The sequence below is a fragment of the Arvicanthis niloticus genome, chromosome 1 (assembly GCF_011762505.2).
Source record: "Arvicanthis niloticus isolate mArvNil1 chromosome 1, mArvNil1.pat.X, whole genome shotgun sequence".
NCBI classification, from domain to species: domain Eukaryota; kingdom Metazoa; phylum Chordata; class Mammalia; order Rodentia; family Muridae; genus Arvicanthis; species Arvicanthis niloticus.
Genome location: NC_047658.1, coordinates 75970235 through 75989771, shown reverse-complemented (window position 1 = coordinate 75989771; position 19537 = coordinate 75970235). Strand labels below are relative to the sequence as shown.

Genomic DNA, 19537 nt, shown 5'->3' with positions numbered 1-19537 from the left:
GAAGTCAGGACTGGAACTCAAGCAAGTCAGGAAGCAGGAGCTAATGCAGAGACTATGGAGGGATGTTACTTACTGGCTTGCTCCCCTTTGCTTGCTCAGCTTGCTTTCTTATAGAACCCAAGACTTACCAGCCCAGGGATGGCACCACCCACAATGGGCCCTCCCACATTGATCACTAATTGAGAAAATGCCTTACAACTGGATCTCATGAAGGCATTTCCTCAACTGAACCTCTTTCTCTATGATAACTCCAGCTTGTGTCAAGTTGACACAAAAAAAACAGCCAGTACAGTTAATCTCAGTGGTAAGTATTTTTACCAGTTGAGCTATTTTGCTAACCTTGGAATTGATTTCTGTACTGGTTGAGCAATAAAGATGTAATTTTATTTTCAGTACATAGAGAACCAAATTTCCCAGCACAATTTGTTAAAGACACTACCCTTCTCTGTCATATTCTTGGCATCTGTCAAAATTCAGGTAGCTATAGTTGCATGTACTTTCAGGTAGATCTTTTAATCTATTCCATTGACTGACATGTCTGTTTCATGCCAGAGCCATGTTGTTTTATTGTGATGCCTCTATACTACAGCTTGATATCAGGGTAGGGAATACCTCCAACAATATTTATTTTACTCAGGATTGCCTTAGCTATCAGAGTCTTTTTGTTTCTATATGAATTATAACAGTATTTCTTCTATTCCTGTGACGAAAGCTATGGACATCTTATTTGGCATTGGTTTGAGTATAAATACAACTGCCTTTTCAAAAGATTAGGTTCAGGCATGACAATGGGAGACATTTCCATCCTGGAGAGTCTTCTTTGATATATTTGTTCAGTGTTCTAGTGTTACAGTTTTCATTTTTGTAGTCTTTCATTTCCTTTGTTAGATTTATTCCAAAGAATTTTAGAGGTTATTGTGACTAGAATTCTTTCTCTGATTTCTTTCCCAATATAACTGCCTTCTAAATACAATAGAAGTAATAATCTGGGCATTTTAATAATAATCTGAGAGTTTTCTAGGAGGTTCTATAGGATTGGAATAAATTTAGTACTGGGTCTCTAGTATAGGGTCAAACCCAATCATCTAAGAATATCTTCAATTTTTATTAGATTGTTAACACATTGTAATTAACAAATTATATATCAATTGGTTGCAATGTGTTATTTTGATATATTATTTATTATAGTGTGGTGAAACTATGATATATCACCTCACCAGCTTATTTTTCACCATGAAAACTTTTAAAATCCATTTTTGGTAATTGTGATATGTACTGTATATTTGCCATGGTATTTGAACAGTGCAACAGACTGTTAGAGCTTAGCTCTCCAGCCTAACTGCAACTTTGTTTCCCATTAAACATTTCCTTTTGCCCCACTGTGCTGTTAAGCATCTCTCACCTCCTTTTCTAATCTATGTTTCTAGCAGATTGACTCAGATTACACATATGAAGGAGATCATGTGATACATAGGTCATTTCATTTAGAACACTTGTTCCAGGTCCATTCATATCTTGCAAATTATATAATTTTCCTCTCTTTCAGCATGAACAGTAATCTACTGCATTAACCTGCCATGTTATCTTCTGTTGTTTCACTGGTGAACACTTAGAATGTTCTATCATCATGACTATTATGAACAATGCTGAAATGACTATGAAAACAAAAATATCTCTTCAAAATATAAACTTCAAACTTACAGAAATACACTCAAGAGTGGAATTTGTAAATCTTTTTTCCCATGGCCATCTTTCTCTCTTTTATTTGTTTGTTTCTTTTCTTTTTATTGGATATTTTATTTACACTTCAGATGCCATCCCCTTTCCCCATTCCTCCCCTTAGAAAACCCCTATCCCATGCCCCCTTTTCCTTTTTGCATTTATACACTTTTTTAAAATGTTAATCAAAGGCTTTATGAGCTTGGTAATGCTCAATCAGAGGTGTAACCCAATACCCAACCTAGATATATCAACTAACTTTGACTGGTGGAGACACGTAAACATCTGCCTCCCCGTCTCTCCCCTCTTTCTCTCTCTTTCTCTCTCTCATCACCTAGCTTTTCCTCTCCTTCATCTCCTCCTCTCCTTACTCCTTCTCTTCCTCTCAGTACTCCTCCCACCTTAGCTCCTTCTACATATCACCCTTCCTGTTAAAATAAAACTTTTCTCTCAAAATACAGATAGAGCATAATTATGCCAATTTGTACCAGTGAGGTACAAGATAGTCCTAATGCCCAGTCCATCATTTTGTTGACTAACCAGAACCTTTGTCATCTATCCTAACTAAAACACTTAGTTCTGAACCCGGCCTTTTCCTTGGCTTTAGAATGAATGTCAGCTGAAAACCATCCACTCAAATCTTTTCTCTCAAGGTAAATATCCAGGATTGGCTATAAGACTATAAGTTTTCAATCCCGTCAGAAATCCAGAATGACTGAGTTAACTATAATTGTGGGAAGCACAAAGCATAGCTTCTAAACCTTAAACAATTTATAGAGACCTCTGAACACCTGGACACTCCCTATACTACAAAACGTTGGAGCATCTGTTCTTCTGCCTTCTGGTCCAGGATCTTCTGACAGACCTTAGTGCTGCAGAATTATTAAGGGCTGATTACTCTGTCTAGGCAGATATAATCAGTCGACTATTCTGCAAGTATGTCCTTTTCTGGACAGTAATTTGTCTGTAGATGGAAAGAGGCAATTCTTGCCTAGTGGCTGTCTCACCACAACTGGAGTAACTCCAAAGATGCTCAATTTCTTCTTAGAATCCAATACAGGAAGCTGTCAGGAACAGACAGATCTCTAATCAAATCTTATTACAGTTTTTTTTTATTTAAAAAAACTGTATATCTCTTTCTAAATTGATTGTAGTAATTTATATCCCCATTATATGTGTAGTTATTCTTCAGCATGTTAGAGGAATAGTCACACTATTATGTTAAGGTAATATAGGATAGCTGTGCTATGTACTTAAGTAAAGGGAACAATTTTTCTAATGCCTTAAATTGAAGTACATTTATGATTTGATACCTTTTCCATGGATTATTATAGTTAAGGAGATGCCTGCTGCATAGTCCTTTAGTGTCTTTTCAGTATGTACACTTGTGTTGTTTCTTAAAGCAAGCTCTAGAGTTTCCCATTTCACATCTAGCAAATTTTCCCCACTTTCTACACTGATAAGTTTGCTCATTTCTCTACTCAAATAACACAAACACCATCTGTATGAGGATTTCTTATCACTCAGTTTGTACTCAGAGCACCCACACTGTTGTGGATACCTTTAGTCAATCATATCAACCCCACTAGTTCATTCTTCCATACCACCTACCCTGCTTTCAATTTATTCTCTAATGCCCTCTCTGGTGATGAGAATTCTTTGAAACATTGACATATATGCAGTATTAAGTTAGTTTCTAGAATAGATTAAGTACTAAATTAATAATTTAAATATTGTTATTTTCCCTATATCTTCTTATAATAATTTCAAATCTCTGATACAGCACTCTGTAAAGAATTTGAAGTCACAAAGGAAGAAAATTATTGTTGCTTGAGCTTTCTTTAAACCATCTCCTTTAACTATTTCTAAAAATGCCAAATGAAATAAAATCTAATTGATCTGGATGTTAATACTTATCACTTGTCATTGGATTGGGTTAATTATCAGTTATTGGATTGGATTAATTATCAGTTATCGAATTTCAGTAATATTTAATGCAAGAGATCCTTGAACACACTGGCCTCTCACATTTGGTTCCAATGTCCCTTGGATGGCTAATCCTTATGTTCCAGGATGAGAAATTTAGACAATTATATTTCCATAGTTCATGGAACCAAAACATGCCACACCTTAAACTTTCACCACACTTTTGTAGATGTTTGTCAAAAGAGAAATTCCAGAGCTGAGTGTGATGGGTTGTGCCTATAATTCCAGCAAGCTAAGAGACTGGATGTGTCATACAAGGCACACACCTCAGCAACAAAAATAGACATTATCTCAGAGTAAAGGCCTGGAAAAAGGTTGCACTTCAACAACAACAAAAACAACAGAAAGCCTACATACTCATGGAAACTGAACAAATCTGTACTCAGTGATCATTTGGTGAGCAAATAAGAAAAGAAAGAATTTAAAGATTTCTTAGAATTCAATAAAAATGAAGACACAGTATACCCAAACTTATGGGAAACAAAGAAAGTAGTGCTAAGAGGAAAATTTATTTTTTGAATTTGCCTTCATAAAAAAATTGGAGCTATCTCATTCTACCAACTTAACAGTATACCTGAAAGCTCTAGAACAAAAAGAAGAAAACACACCCAAGAGGAATAGATGGTAGGAAATAGTCAAACTTATAGCTAAAATCAATCAATTAGAAACAGAAAACATGCAAATAATCAACAAAACCATGAGTGAGCTGGTTCTTTGGGAAAATCAACAAGTTAGATAAACCCTGAGCCAACATTAAAAGGCAGAGATAAGGTGACCAAATTAACAAAATTAGAAATGAAAAAAAAAAGGAGACTTAACAACAACTGAGGAAATTTTAAAAAATTATTAGGTCTTACTTCAAAAGCCTGTAATCTGCAAAATGAGAATATCTGGACAAAATGGCTAATTTTCTAGACAGATATCAAACTTAAATCAAGACCAGGTAAACTATCTAAACAGTCCCATAAACCCAAAGGAAAAAGAAGCACTCATTAAAAGACACCCAACCAAAAAACTGCCAGAACCAGATGGTCTTAATGCAGAATTCTACTATACTTCAAAGAAGAGCTAATATCAGTGCTCTTTAAACTATTCCACAAAATAGAAACAGAAAAAAACACTACCTAATTCATTCTACGAGGCCACAGTTATCCTGATACTTAAACCACACAAAGACTTGAAAATGAAAGAGAACTCGACCAATTTTGTTTATGAATTTCAATGCAAAAATATTCAGTAAAATTCTTACAAACAAAATCCAGGAACATATCAAAAATATTACTCAACACAATCAAGTAGGCTTCATTTCAGGGATGCAGAGATAGTTCAACATACAAAAATTCATTAGTGTAATCAACTATATAAAGAAATTTTTTTAAAAAATCACATGATTACATCATTACATACCTTTGACAACTTCCAACAGCCCTTTGTGTTAAAGGTTGTAGAGATATCATGTATCCAAGTTATATACCTAAGCATAATAAAAGCAAGGTGTAGCAAGACAATAGCCAACATCAAGTTAAATAGAGAGAAACTAGAAGCAGTTGCACTAAAATCAGGGACAAAACAAGGTTACCCACTTTCTCCTTGTCTATTCAGTATAGTACTTGAAGTTTTAGCTAGAGCAATAATAGAGCAGCAAACAGAGATCAAGGGGAAACAAATTGAAATGGAAGATGTCAAGGTGTCACTATTTTCAGATGATATGATAGTATAGATATGTGATCCCAAAATTTTACCATAGAACTTCAACAGCTAATAAATAACTATAGTAATGTGGATAGATACAAAATTAATTCAACAAAATCAGTAGCCTTTCTTTATACAAATGATAAATGGCCAGAGAATGGAATTAGGGAAATAACACTCTTCACAATCGAAACAAATAACATAAAATATCTTGGTGTAACTATAACTGAACAAGTTAAGGATCTGTATAACAAGAACTTCAAGCCCTTTGTAGTAGGATCTGATTTTTTTTTTAATTTCTTTGGTTTCTGTTGTTACATCTCCCTTTTCAATTCTGCTTTTGTTAATTTGGATACTGCCTCTGTGCCCTCTGGTTAGTCTGGCTAAAGGTTTATCTATCTTGTTGCTTTTCTCAAAGAACCAGCTCCTGTTTTGGGTTTTTTTTTTTTTTTTTTTTTTTGATTCTTTGTATAGTTTTTTTTTGTTTCTACTTGGTTGATTTTAGCCCTGAGTTTGATTATTTCCTGCTGTCTACTCCTCTTCAGATTAGTGATGTCAGTCTATAGCTGTTTGATATCCTTGTCAAAGGCCCATTGGAGGTCTGAGTAGTATAAGTCCTACTTATGAAATGTTTAAGCAAATGGATGGTGTTAGAAAATATCCTGAGTGAGACAACGCAATCCCAAAGGAACACACATGGTATGCATTCACTGATAAGTGGATATTAGCTCAAAAGCTCAGAACACCCATGATACAATTCACAGACCACATGAAGCTCAAGAAGAAGGAAAATCAAAATGTGGATGCTTTGATTCTTTTAAGAAGAGGGAATAAAATACTCATGGGAGGAAAAACAGAGACAAAGTGTGGAGCATAGACTGAAGGAAAGGCCATCCAGAGACAGTCAGACCTGGAAATCCATCCCATATACAATCAACAAACCCAGACACTACTGTGAATGCCAAGATGTGCATGCTGACAGGAGCCTGATACAGCTGTCTCCTGAGAGGCTCTGCCAGAGTCCGACAAATACAGACATGGATGCTTGCAGCCAACAATTGGACTGTGCACGGGATCCCCAATGGAGGAGTTAGAGAAAGAACTGAAGGAGCTGTTGGGGTTTGCAACCCCATAGGAAGCACAACAATATCAACCAACATAGGCACCCCAGAGTTCCCAGGGACTAAATCACCATCCAAAGTATACATGTTGGGAAGCATCACTCCAGCTGCATATGTAGCAGAGGATGGCTTTGTTGGGCATCAATGGAGAGGCTCTTGGTGCGATAAAGGCTCAATGCACCAGTGTAGGGTAATGACAAGATGGGAGGTGGGAGTGGGTGGGGGAACTCCCTTATAGAAACAGGGCGAGAGGGGATGGGATAGGGGATTTCCAAGGGGGAAACTAGAAAAGGGGATAACATATGAAATATAAATAAAGAAAATGTCCAAAAAAAAAAAAAAAAAAAAAAAAAAAAAAAAAAAAAAAAAAAAAAAAAAAAACCTTCAAGCTCCCGAAGAAACAAATTGGAGAAGATATCAGAAAATGAAAAGATTTCCCATGCTCATAGATAGGTAAGATTAATATAGTGAAAATGGCCATAATTCCAGATGCAATCTACAGATGCAGTGCAATTCACATCAAAATTCCAACAAAATTCTTTACAGCACTTGAAAGTAAAATTGTCAACTTCATATGGAAACTCAAAAACCCCAAGACAGCTAAAACAATCCTGAACAATAAAAGAAATTCTGGAGGTATCACCATCCCTGACCTCAGAGCAGCAGTAATAAAAACTGCATGGTATTGGTATAGAAGCAGAAGGGTTGACCAATGGAATCAAACTGCACAACCAGGAGACACTCTATTTTTCTTTTCTTTTTCTATTTTCCATTTTGTCTTTATTTATTTTTTACACTCTAGATTTTATCCCCCCTTCTACTATCCGACTGTTTCACATCCCATACCTCATCCCCACACCCCTGTCTCCAGGAAGATGTCCCCACCCTCCACCCCCATTCAACCAGACCTCTAAACTCCCTTGGGCCTCCAGTCTCTTGAGGGTTAGGTACATCTTCTCTGACTGAACCCAGACCCAGCAGTCCTCTGCTATATATGTGTTGGGGCCTCATATCAGCTGATGGATGCTGCTTGGTTGGTGGTCCAGTATTTCAGAGATCTCAGGTGTCCAGATTAATTAAGACTGCTGGGCCTCCTACAGGGTTGCCCTCCTCCTCAGCTTCTTCTAGTCTTTCCCTAATTCAACTAGAGAGGTCCACAGCTTGTGTCCATTGGTTGGGCACAAACATCTGCATCTGACTCTTTCAGCTACTTGTTAAGTCTTCTGGAATGTGGTCATGATAGGTCCCTTTTTCTGAGTGCTCCTTAGCCTCAGTAATAGTGTCAGGCCTTGGGACCTCCCCTTGAGCTGGATCTCACTTTGGGCCTGACACTGGACTTTCTTTTCCTCAGGATCCTCTCCATTTTCATCCCTGCAGTTCTTTCAGACAGGAATATGGGTCAGAGTTTTGACTGTGGGATGGCAACACCCTCCCTCATTTGATGCCTTGTCTTCTTGCTGGAGGTGGGTTCTATAAGTTTCCTCTTCCTACTATTGGGCATTTCATCCAAGGTTTCTCATCTCCCAGATCTCTGGTGCATTTTGGAAGGTCCCCCCATCTCCTACCTCCTGAAGTTGCCTGTTTCCATTCTTTCTGCTGGACCTCAGGGCTTTAGTCCTTTTCCCTCACCCAATACCAGATCAGGTTCTGCTCTCCTCCCAACCCCCAGTTCACTTTCTCTCCCTTCCTTCCTGCACACTTGTAATTGCTTTCTTCTTCCTCCCAAGTGGGACTGAGGAGTCATCACTTGGGTCCTTCAGTTTGTTGAACTTTTTAAGTTCTGTGGACTGTATCTTAGGTATTCTGTACTTTTCTTTTCTTTTTTTCTTTTTTTTTTCTTTTCTTTTTTTCGTCTAATATTCACTTATTGGCAAGTACATACCATCTGAGTTACTTCACTCAGGATGATATTTTCTAGTTCTATTCATTTGCCTGCAAAATTCAAGATGTCCTCATTCTTAATAGCTGAGTAGTATTTCGTTGTGTAAATGAACCACATTTTTTGTATCCATTCTTCTGTATTGGAACATCTGGGTTTTTTTTCCAGATTCTTGCTATCACAAACAAGGCTTCTATGAACATAGTGGAACATATGTCTCTGTGGCATGGTGGGGCATCTTTTGGGTATATTCCCAAGAGTGGTATTGCTAGGACTTCAGGTAGATCTATTTCCAATTTTCTGAAAGAAGTCAATGCGATAAAATGGGGAAAAAAACAAAGCATCTTCAAGAAATGGTGCTTGTCTAACTGGATGTCTGCATGTAGAAGAATGCAAATAGATTCATATTTTATTACTCTTCATAAAGCTCAACTCCAATGGATTAAAGTCCTCAAGATAAAACCAGATGTTCTATTAACTGCAGAGCTTGTCAGAATGAAGCTGAACAAATAGAGGCTTTGTTTTACAATTTCAATCCATGCTGGCACACACATGATTGCTGATCTTTTTGCATATCAGTTTCCATACTTATACAATGGGATTGTGTATCTAATGCATCTTTTTCATGAGATTATTGAAAATGATATACATAATATGAGAAAGACTTTTGTTCATACATTGGGTTGAGAAATGAATACCACTCCCCTTCAGCCTGGTACTTTCTGCTGGGGCAGACTGCTAGCTAGTCTGCTCCCCTGAAGACACAATATCCTGAACATGTTTAATTAAATGAAAATTAAATAAATACTGGTAGATATTTGATAATGATTACATTATTTGAAAAGCATCATAATGTTACAGCATGTCAAGAGACCTTAACATAAATACATAAATCCACAATAAGCAAGTATAGTCTTTGATAACTCTCCTATACTTATCTATGCCATATATATATATATATATATATAGATATAGATATAGATATAGATATAGATATAGATATAGATATAGATATATATAGATATATATGTAATATACTGACTGATTCTTAACTGCCACTTCATCTTCACTAAATACTAAATATCTAGAGCTTTCTACTCTATCTTTCTACCCTTTTGCTTATGGGTCATGCACAGACTGTGGCATGCCTTGAAACACTTATTCCTTTATGCTAAAATTGAAGACCTTTGTTTATCAAATGAATATCCAATGTACAAAACAGATGCCTTACATGATTCCGCAGAGTCTATATGCTAGCATTGTAGTTTCATGCTTCTGAGCATGTATCAGAAACTCCAACCACTCAAATGTATTTTCTTTCAAAGCTCTGTCATTTATAATATTAAGAATGAATAAAAATGCAAGCCTAATTCAACCAAATATCTACCTTTTATTGTGATGGCCTTTTTATATGCTCATCTTCTCAAACTCAGCAACAGTTTTGGCTTTGGCTAAAACAAGCAGTCTATAGTCCCCTAAGTTACCATGAGCAGACAGGATTAGCCTGAATAGGCAAAAGGCCAATTTAGTGCTTCTACAAAGTAAATGCTTAATGGACAAAATTAGTTTTTAATTTCTTCTTGAACAAATAATTCATCTTACCCCAAAATTTTTCTACTTACATTTAATAGCAGAGTGCTTACATAGAATTATAATAAGGTTTTATGAGTAGAATTATTAAATTAACTTTTATAAATAGCTAGAGGTTGAATATTTTGCAGAATGAATAATTGAATGTACCCGTTGGCCAAGAAACTTACTTACTATATATAGTAAGGATGAGCCTGAGTACCTGCATGCATCATGAAAAAAAAAAAAACAAAACGGCTCTCCTGAAACATGACAAATCCGAGGGGCCACTGTTGTTTGGCCCTTTGAAAATAAGTTTATGAGTGTGATTAGATAGATAGATAGATAGATAGATAGATAGATAGATAGATAGATAGATGTGGGGCAGTGGGCTGTGGGAGGCAGCTCGGTACCTGGTCGAGTGCAGGCTTTGAACCCTGGAGACTCTAAAGGGATGGTAGGTGTTTGGTGTTCGGCCTTGCTCCTGGGACCTGGTTCCTTTCATTTAGCTTTAGCCCTCCACAGCCCCTCCCAAAGAGAGTTTTGTGGCCATCAGTCACATAGCACAAGTAGAGGGACTAACTACAGGCTGCAGAGCCTCTAGACATCTCCATATTCATGAGATACCTAAAGGCCAGAGAGCATAACCAATTAAGCATTCCTTCCCAGGCCCTTCTCCCTGCAAAAGGTATTTAACCTCAGGCCCACCCTAAGAACATGGGGTACAGCTTCATCCACTTTCCACCATGAAAATAAACATTTTAAAACCATGGACTACCTCTCATCTTTGGGGCCTGCCGTGGGGTACTGTGGAGAAGGCCTTCAACTACAGAGCTGCCACCTAATCTCCCACCAAGGATCTCTCTGAATCCCAGCCATGGAAACCTAGGCATGACCCAGCCAAGTGAGTCACACTGATCAGCTGCGGTTCAGTCCAGCCCATATGGCCCTATTTTGGTCCTTCCACAGCCTGAGACCAAGGGCTTGAGACCAGCCAGTCCCCAAGATGTTCCCTGTCCTGAAGATCTACAACCCAAGAGCTCCGACTCCTCAAGGTCTCAGACTGCATTCTTCCCCTGCCCAGAGTGGAGACCTGTGGCTTCTCACAGCCCAGCAGAACATGAAGTGAGCATAGTCAAGTTCCTGCACCTGTGCCCTCTGAGCCATGGCCCTAGCCCCTTGGCGGTGGCAGACATGCAGAACCCACACTCAGCTCAACAGGACCCACGTCCAGGAGCAAACTATAGCCACACAGATAGATAGATGATAGATGGATGATAGATAGATAGATAGATAGATAGATAGATAGATAGATAGATAGATAGATAGAGTCTTATGAAACAAAGTGACTCATTATAGTGTTGCTAGACTTCCATCTGAACATGCATTGACTATATTCCTATGTAGTGAAATTGAAAACCTTCATTTCCCAAATGAATATTCAGTGTAGAGAACAGATACCTTACATGCCTCAGTGGAGTCAATATGCTAGGATAGTAGTTCCTTATAAACATTCAAACAAATTGAAATGGAACACTAGATTTGATGGGCAGAACAGAAAGTATGAAATGATTAGTTTCGTTCATTCTTTATTTTGCTAAAGGTGAATAAAATTATTTCAGAATTTATAAGAGGTATTGAGCCTTTTTTCAAGGTATGTTGGCCCTCTTCCAATCTGATAGTAGAACAACATAACCATAAGCATTCCACTAGCCAGTAAGGGAGAAGCCAAGTATAGGAAATATTTGAGTGATTTGCACTAGATGCAGTCTTCTTTACATCTACTGAGGGTTCACATTCTCAGACATCATTTCTACTGCTCTCTGGAGAGGTTCCAGAAGGCCAAGCATCTGAATGTGTTTCATTTTGTTGTACACAATAATTTTGGGGCCATACAATTGATTATGTTCTTTAACATAAAGCTATCAGGGTAGTTTACTTCGCTTACAGGCTGGTCCACTGAAAGGCCTTGTAGGGGATATTAATATGGCTCTTTAAATCAGATACTGCTTGCATTAGTTATATTCATGAACAATATTGAGTGATACATTTGATCACAGGGACTTTTGAGCTTAAATCTTGAACAACTTGAGTACTATTTCTTAAAGAAAATGCTATTCTATAATTCTAAAAGAAGTTTCTACTCTCTGATCTATGTGCTCTTATTTAAATCATATGTGTAAATGTGCAAACATTTCTGGGTAAAGAAACACAGGACTTCAAAATAGTATATGGATTATTTTAGGTGAGATAATAGATTGCTTCCTCACCAGCATGATATCTGCTATTAATAACCATAGGGATCATGTTAAACAGACATGTCTCCAAAAATACTAGCAAAATAGCCCTTGGAGGTCTAAATCCCTTTTCTGTGCAAGGTGCTCACTGAAGAAAAATGAAACTTGACTTGCTCACAGAGATTTTCTTTCTGACAAGAGGCTAATTCTCCATGAATGGGAGAAGCAATGCCCTCCTAATTATCAGAGAATAGCTACAAAGTTTCCATTTTCACTGTGTGACAAGTCCTTTCCATAATTTATTTGTCTTAATGTTGTATCCTTGTAAAAGTAATAAATATTAAGATGTCACAAGTTTTAAGGTTAGGATAACATCATAATTTTGCATTTGTATCTATTATTATTTTTCTTTTGCTCTGTATTTTCCTCTAATGTATGTACTCTGTAGTTTCCCTTACTAAATCACAAATATTTCTCTTCCTCTTAGTTATTAAAATAATATCTCCAAACCCTGATATCCCCAGCTCTATTACCCTGGGTAATCAGATGCTAAATCTTGCTTTAAAAGAAAACGAACACTAATTTCAGTCTGTTCTCTGGTTTTCCCATGTGAAAGCCATTTTCAACCTTGCTTTTCCAGTCTAATGATGAGGTGATTGATATGTCAGGTGAAAAGATACTTTTTGCAAAAAAGTTGTGCACTGTAACCTGTAGCATCATCTCTAATTTATTATATCAAGGGGTTGTTGAATCCTAATTTCTTCATAGACCCAGATTGATACAGTTGTGGGAAAATGAATCAAAATACTTTGATTATAAAATGGTCTTCAAAATGGGTACATATACCATTATTTCGGAAGTCTGAACTTAATGAGTATTTAAACATGGCTGGAATGCTAGAAAATTTGTATAAGTGTGATATTAAGACTTTATTTCCCGCTAGGCAGTAGTGGCACACACCTTTAATCCCAGCACTTGGGAGGCAGAGGCAGGTGGATTTCTGAGTTCAAGGTCAGCCTGGTCTACAGAGTGAGTTCCAGGACAGCCAGGGCTACACAGAGAAACCCTGTCTCGAAAAAAAAACCAATAAATAAATAAATAAATAAAAATTTTTTAAAAAGACTTTATTTCCCTAAAAGTGGGAATCAGGGCAGTTTTCCTAGGTCTAACGTGGTTATTGTGTGCATAAACTAGACATTCTTTATAAAACGAATTTTCCTAAGATTAATGTGATGTACTAAATAAGGCTTGATTATCTTGTACAAATTTTGTGTATCCTAACAGTGCTCACAACATTAGATTTATAATCATATAATATAGGTCAAGTGTGTGAAATACAGAACCAAAGAAATTGAATCAACATTTATATTACATGGAACATAGAATCAGAGGGAATAGCTCTACATCTCTCTGGAGAAACTGCCTGATTTCCCTCTCTGTAAATTGAGTGCAAATTAAAGTGACAGGATGATAAAATTATTATACAAGCTAAATGCAAAAAAAAAGATTATTGGTTTCTTAGTCTATGGGTTTTGATATTAATCTTATATCTCTGTTCCTTGATGATTATATGGTAAACCAACATTTATTTTTCACTGTCCTGATAGTCGTTTTGCAAAATAACACAAAACAAATGCCACTTTATTTGTATATTTTTCAGAATAAATGGATTCCATATGTAATTGATTTATACCATGTGCATAAAATGGCAAGATTAAATTATTGTTTGCTTCATAAACAAAATAAATAAAACATCTTGACATATTCAGGAATTTTATAGTAGTAATAATTACTGCTGTGTTATTATAACTTGAGAAGATACCAAAGTGTCTTTTTCCTATATACAAGTGTATTAAGGGAAAAGTTGATGCAAAGGAATAGGACTTTTAACTTCCACAATCAGTTGAGTAGAACTACTAGGTGCTAATAATGTCATGCATATATAAAATCCTTACAGTCTATGGAAATATTCTGACAATGGCCTTCCTAAGAGCTTCTTTTACATCTCTGTTTCTCAGACTGTAGATGAGGGGGTTTAGCATGGGGATCACTACTGTGTAGAATACAGACAATATCTTGTTCTGTTCAGTAGAGTAGTTGGACTTGGGCATCACATAAATGAAGGTGATGGTTCCATAGTAGAGAGTGACTGCAGTGAGGTGGGAGGTGCAGGTGGAAAAGGCTTTCTGTCGGCCCTCGGTAGAGCGCATCTTCAGGATGGTGATGAGGATGTAGGTGTAGGACACCACTATGACAAACACTGTGATCACAATGATGGATCCAGCAGAGATAGAAGGAATAATTCCAATAATGGAGACATCTGAGCAAGAAAGTTTCAACACAGCAGGGAAGTCACAGAAAAAGTGATCTATCTGATTTGGTCCACAGAAGGACAGACTCAATAGACAACTAGTAAATGTCCATGAATTCACACAGCCACCCACATATGAAACTCCAATTAAAAGGCAGCATATCCTGGGGGACATATGTGTTGAATAGAGCAAGGGAGAGCAGATGGCCACATAGCGGTCATAGGCCATGACAGCTAGGAGGAAGCACTCAACTGTCCCAAATGTCACTGCAATGCAGAATTGGGCTACACAAGCAGCTATAGAGAGTGCCATTCCATGTCCAAGAAATCCTGTAAACATTGTAGGTGTTATTGATGTGGAAAACCCAATGTCCACAAAAGCCAGATGGCTAAGGAACAGATACATGGGAGTGTGTAGTTGGGGGCAGCTTCTTATTAAACTGATGATGCTGAAATTGCCCATTAAAGTAATAGCATATATCCCTAAAAATATCATAAATAGAATGACACGCAGTGTAGAATTCTCTGTTAACCCCAGTAAAATGAACTCTGTCACAAAGGTGTGGTTTTGAACCTTCATCTCAGGTATGAAATTTCCTTGTTGAGGGAAATAAGAAATTATTTAGTTTGGTATTGCTTTTCAATGTTTCTTATGTTTTTCTTTTATTATTCCACAGATAAAATTATAATTTCTTCCTTTGATCAAATACAAATATCTATACTTTGAAGACTTGGGGATTTTGTTCTTTCCTCTTTGAATAAACTGTATATAATTGTCTCACCTTTTTTATTACCTTTCTCTCTTTATACAAAGTACCCTTAAACCTTTACTTCAGAGATCTTTCCTTCAGTGTCGAGGTCCATAATTTTAATGATCTCTTGAGAGTCTCCTCATGCTCAAATCAATTAGAAATACCATAAACACCTCAAACTTTGTCATTCCATAGTCTTTAACTTCTCCACCAATATTTTATATTTTTTCTATGTATTTATTTCTGTGTATTGTTTTGTTTGTGTGTATGTCTATATATCAGATGCATGTCTTATTCATGGAGATTAGAAGAGAGCATTGAATTTCCTGGAAATGGAGTTATAGACAGTTGTGAGCCACCGTGTCAGACTGGAAGTTTAATGTTTCTGCTACAAGGACAGCCATTGCTATTAACTGCTGAGCCAACTCTCCAAGGCCCCTCTCCAGTCATCTCATTCATTCACAATGTCATGTCGACTACATGGCCTTCCTGGCCATCTTCCTCACATTGTACTTCATTCAGTAAAATCCTATTGCTTTGTATAATTTGTTTTCGGTATTTTTGTCTCCTTTTTCTATTCTCTTTGTCTACATTTGGCTTAAATCTCTGCTTATTTTTATTCTGCCTGCATATTTACCATCTAATTCACATTAATTTCTTATAGTTTATGATGCTATGACATAATGAATTATTTCTAATAAAAAGAACTCAATGCCAAAAACTAATTCTTTTGATATTTCTTAGTTCTTAATGATGAACTATGTTATTTGCACAATACTCACTATTCTTTCAGACTTCTCCCTGCATTTAATTGAGTATCTCACCATCCTTTCATGCACTTCTCACATTAACCTGATGTCCACCACAGCCTTAGCTTTCAATATTCTCTTTACAAAACCTTCTCCAAGTCATCTGGATGGATCTGGTTCACTTTCTTTTTGCAGACATCTGCTTCTACAGATACCCTAGTTCCCAGTACACATTGGTTTATGGTTTTTGACTTGTTTGCATTTCATTCTCCTCAAATATTACATGTTCTCATCAATAACTTTTATCTTTGTCTTAAAAACACCCAGTATTTAGGCAGAAATGTGCTAAACATTTTTGTTTGAGTTTATGCATGATTAGTGTAGTAAGTAGATTCTGGCAAAGCAAGAGTGCATGTAATTTATGTTCCCTGCCTAGAAAACAAGGCTTCAGAAATTAAATATTTCTTGTAATATATTATAAAGCAATAAAATTCATGTCTCATTTTCCCAATTTTTAAATAAAAAAATAAATGACAAACATGGAGAAAACACTTGAAAATTTCTTTGACATATAGTTCCTAACACATATTGTTTTAATTTTTTATTGGATATTATATTTACATTTCAGATTTTATCACCTGACCCCATTTTTCCCCACCACCCAGGAACCTCCTATCCCATTTCAATCAATAGATATTTACTACATGTCTTTCTATGTACCTTTTAAATATTTTAATATGCATTTTAGAAAGTCATATGGAGAGAGAAAGCTCTTTTTCAAAAACTGTCTTGCTATACATAGACTAGCCTGAGCTCATCTCAAATGTGATACGTCTTCTTCAATATGAGATAACAGGTATGTGTCACCCTGCATGATTCAGATATATTTAAATAATTCCATGTTTAGTTGTTTTTCTAAAGGCAGAAATTTGAAAGAAGTGTGCTCTGTGCTTCATAGTATATTTACCACTAATATTTACAATAGTGAAATTACTAAAGCCAATAGTTCTCATTCATTCATTGATGATTCATTGATGGGTTCTGTTGGCTGCATTTTATTAAAGGTATTAACATTTTTCATCTCCCTAAATATGGTATGATATTCATATAAGTGTAATAGTCTGCTTATAATATTATCAGTTCTTAAGGAGTTACACATTTACCAGATATAATGATATTAGTAATAAATGTCCATGTATACATTTATTACTAATATCATTATAATAATATTATAATAATATTATAATATTATAGATGTATACATGGACATTTATTACTAATTACTACTATTATTACTAATTACTACTATTACTAATTATTACTATTACTACTATTAATAATTACTACTTTATAAATGAATCTATACATTTACATACAAAATGTAAATGTATAGATTCATTTACATTTTCTCACAGTAAATAAATATATAATCCATCTGCTGGTGCAACTCATCCACTGACTTGGTGAATTCGGAAGTCCAATGAATCAATATCCAAGACCCTGTCTCTTCTTTAATATATCTTCCTGTTTAAGTTACTATATTACAAGATAGCTTGATGCCTTCAATGTTAGCTCTGTCATTAGAAATTCATCTTTTAAACTTACTGATAATTTGCTGTATGTTTAATGGTACAAAAGTTCAACTTTCTAGATAAAATTATTGAGATGTTGGAACCTGTCACACCTCCTTTGCTTCTACTCTTCTAAAAGAAAGCATCCATGAACAAACTCTTTGTCCATTCCACCTGTGCCACGTTTTCCAGCTTTCTTAGAGTCTTCTTCAGACTGAACCTACTAAGAGCCGAAGAACAGACCAGGCACCAAGCACCCTTGCTGGTCTGCCTTGTGGCTCAAGCAGAGTTTTAAAATACAACTCTGATCTCATTCTGATTCACATTAGTCTTTTGGTGCTGACTGTGGAATTGTAAGAGAAGGCAAGAAGGCAGACACAGAAGTCATCTATATTAAACTTACTAAATTTCTTATTTTTAACTTATTAAATGTCACATGACACTTAAACTCTGATGCTCAGTATATTTTTTAACCTTAACAATGAGAGAACAGATTTTTTTGTTCTAAGATTAAAGGAAAAGATATTTCTGAAATGCCAGAGGTCTTTATTCACACACACACAAGGATTCAGCAGCTCTTCAGTTAATAAAAATAAAATAAAGTGTGGGTAGCTTTAGAATTATTTAGTAGTTTTGTGACTATAATTTTGCTTTCAATATGTCAGATAATTTTACCATAAATCTAAAAATAAGACAAGTGCTGCAGTACCTATGAGACCACAGTTCTCAACTCTCCTATTCAAATGCATTATATGTAGACTAATATTTGCTTTGCTTTGCTTTGCTTTTCCAATGGACAATCAATATCTAGAACTCTGTACCAGCTTTCATACTTATCATCTGAGATCAGGAATGCTGACCACTCAAATATCCTTTCCCTCAAAGGATCAGTCACTGTGGTGGGAAATAGAGGAGATAGAATAGTGAACCTTACCTAGTTGAAATCAGGCTGTTTCTTATTATTTCCTCTTCTTGTCTCGCTCAGCTCCTTAAGACCAGCAACAATATTGGTTTCGTAGCTCATCCACGCAGTACCCACATGCCTTATGTATCCTGGTCTACATGTGCCAGGAAACCACTGCACAGTGATTATTGCTAAGGACATGGTTTCCATAAGGATCAAGAGTTTAAACTCTTTAAAGTACTTTCCTAATTTTCAAATTCTTCTTAAGTTATGGAAAAATTCATCCTAATAAAGTCCATCAGTCTTTCATTTACAACTTAAAATCAATATTGAAACTGAAATCCAAAGAGGACTTTATGAAGTGTATTTTATTTACATACAGAAAGTCAGTATCTGCATACTTTGCATTAGTGCACTCACTGGTCATGAAGCTTAGCCACATGTATAAAATATTTATACACACATGTATAAAATATTAGGTTGGGTGTCTTTGTGTGCATGTTAAATGAGGAGGAGAATGGCTTAATCAAACCAGGCAAACCTTCAGGGATTATTGTTACTGGCCTCTTAAGGAAAAGGTCCATGGGTTTCTTATACAGAAATGGCCTATAGAACCAGATGATTCACTAACTCCTTACTTGCCCTCCCCAGGTGATACCCACATAACAGCATACAATGGAATTATTTTGCTTTGGTTTACTGGAAGTGAAACATACAACAAAGAATATTAGACATTAAAAGTAATAATTTATCTGGTTAGTTTGAGATAATGTGATATTACATTGCAATTATAATAACCATTGAATCAAAAAATTTATTCATTAATCCCTTTTTACAGTCTAGTCTTCATCCCCCTCCTGATCTGCCCCCACTGACTGCTCCCCATCTCATACCTCCTCCTTCTCCTGTCTCCAAGAGGATATCCCCACACACATACCACTAACCACCAGATGTACCCACTCCCTGAGGCTTCAGGTTTCTCAAGGGTTAGGTGCATCTTCTCTCACTGAGGCCAAACCAGGCAGTCTTCTACTGTATATGTGCCTG

At 36.2% G+C, this 19537-nt stretch overlaps 1 protein-coding gene across 1 annotated transcript; it reads right to left on the bottom strand.

Moving 5' to 3' along the window:
• Window positions 1-13359: 13359 nt before the first annotated feature.
• On the bottom strand, window positions 13360-19537 carry LOC117722547 (olfactory receptor 5P56). The gene is made up of 3 exons (XM_034521769.3): window positions 19384-19537; window positions 18521-19189; window positions 13360-15111 (listed from the first exon to the last, which is right to left on the bottom strand). The coding sequence occupies exon 3, from the start codon at window positions 15092-15094 to the stop codon at window positions 14162-14164; it is 933 nt and encodes a 310-aa protein (XP_034377660.1). The 5' UTR covers window positions 15095-15111; window positions 18521-19189; window positions 19384-19537; the 3' UTR covers window positions 13360-14161.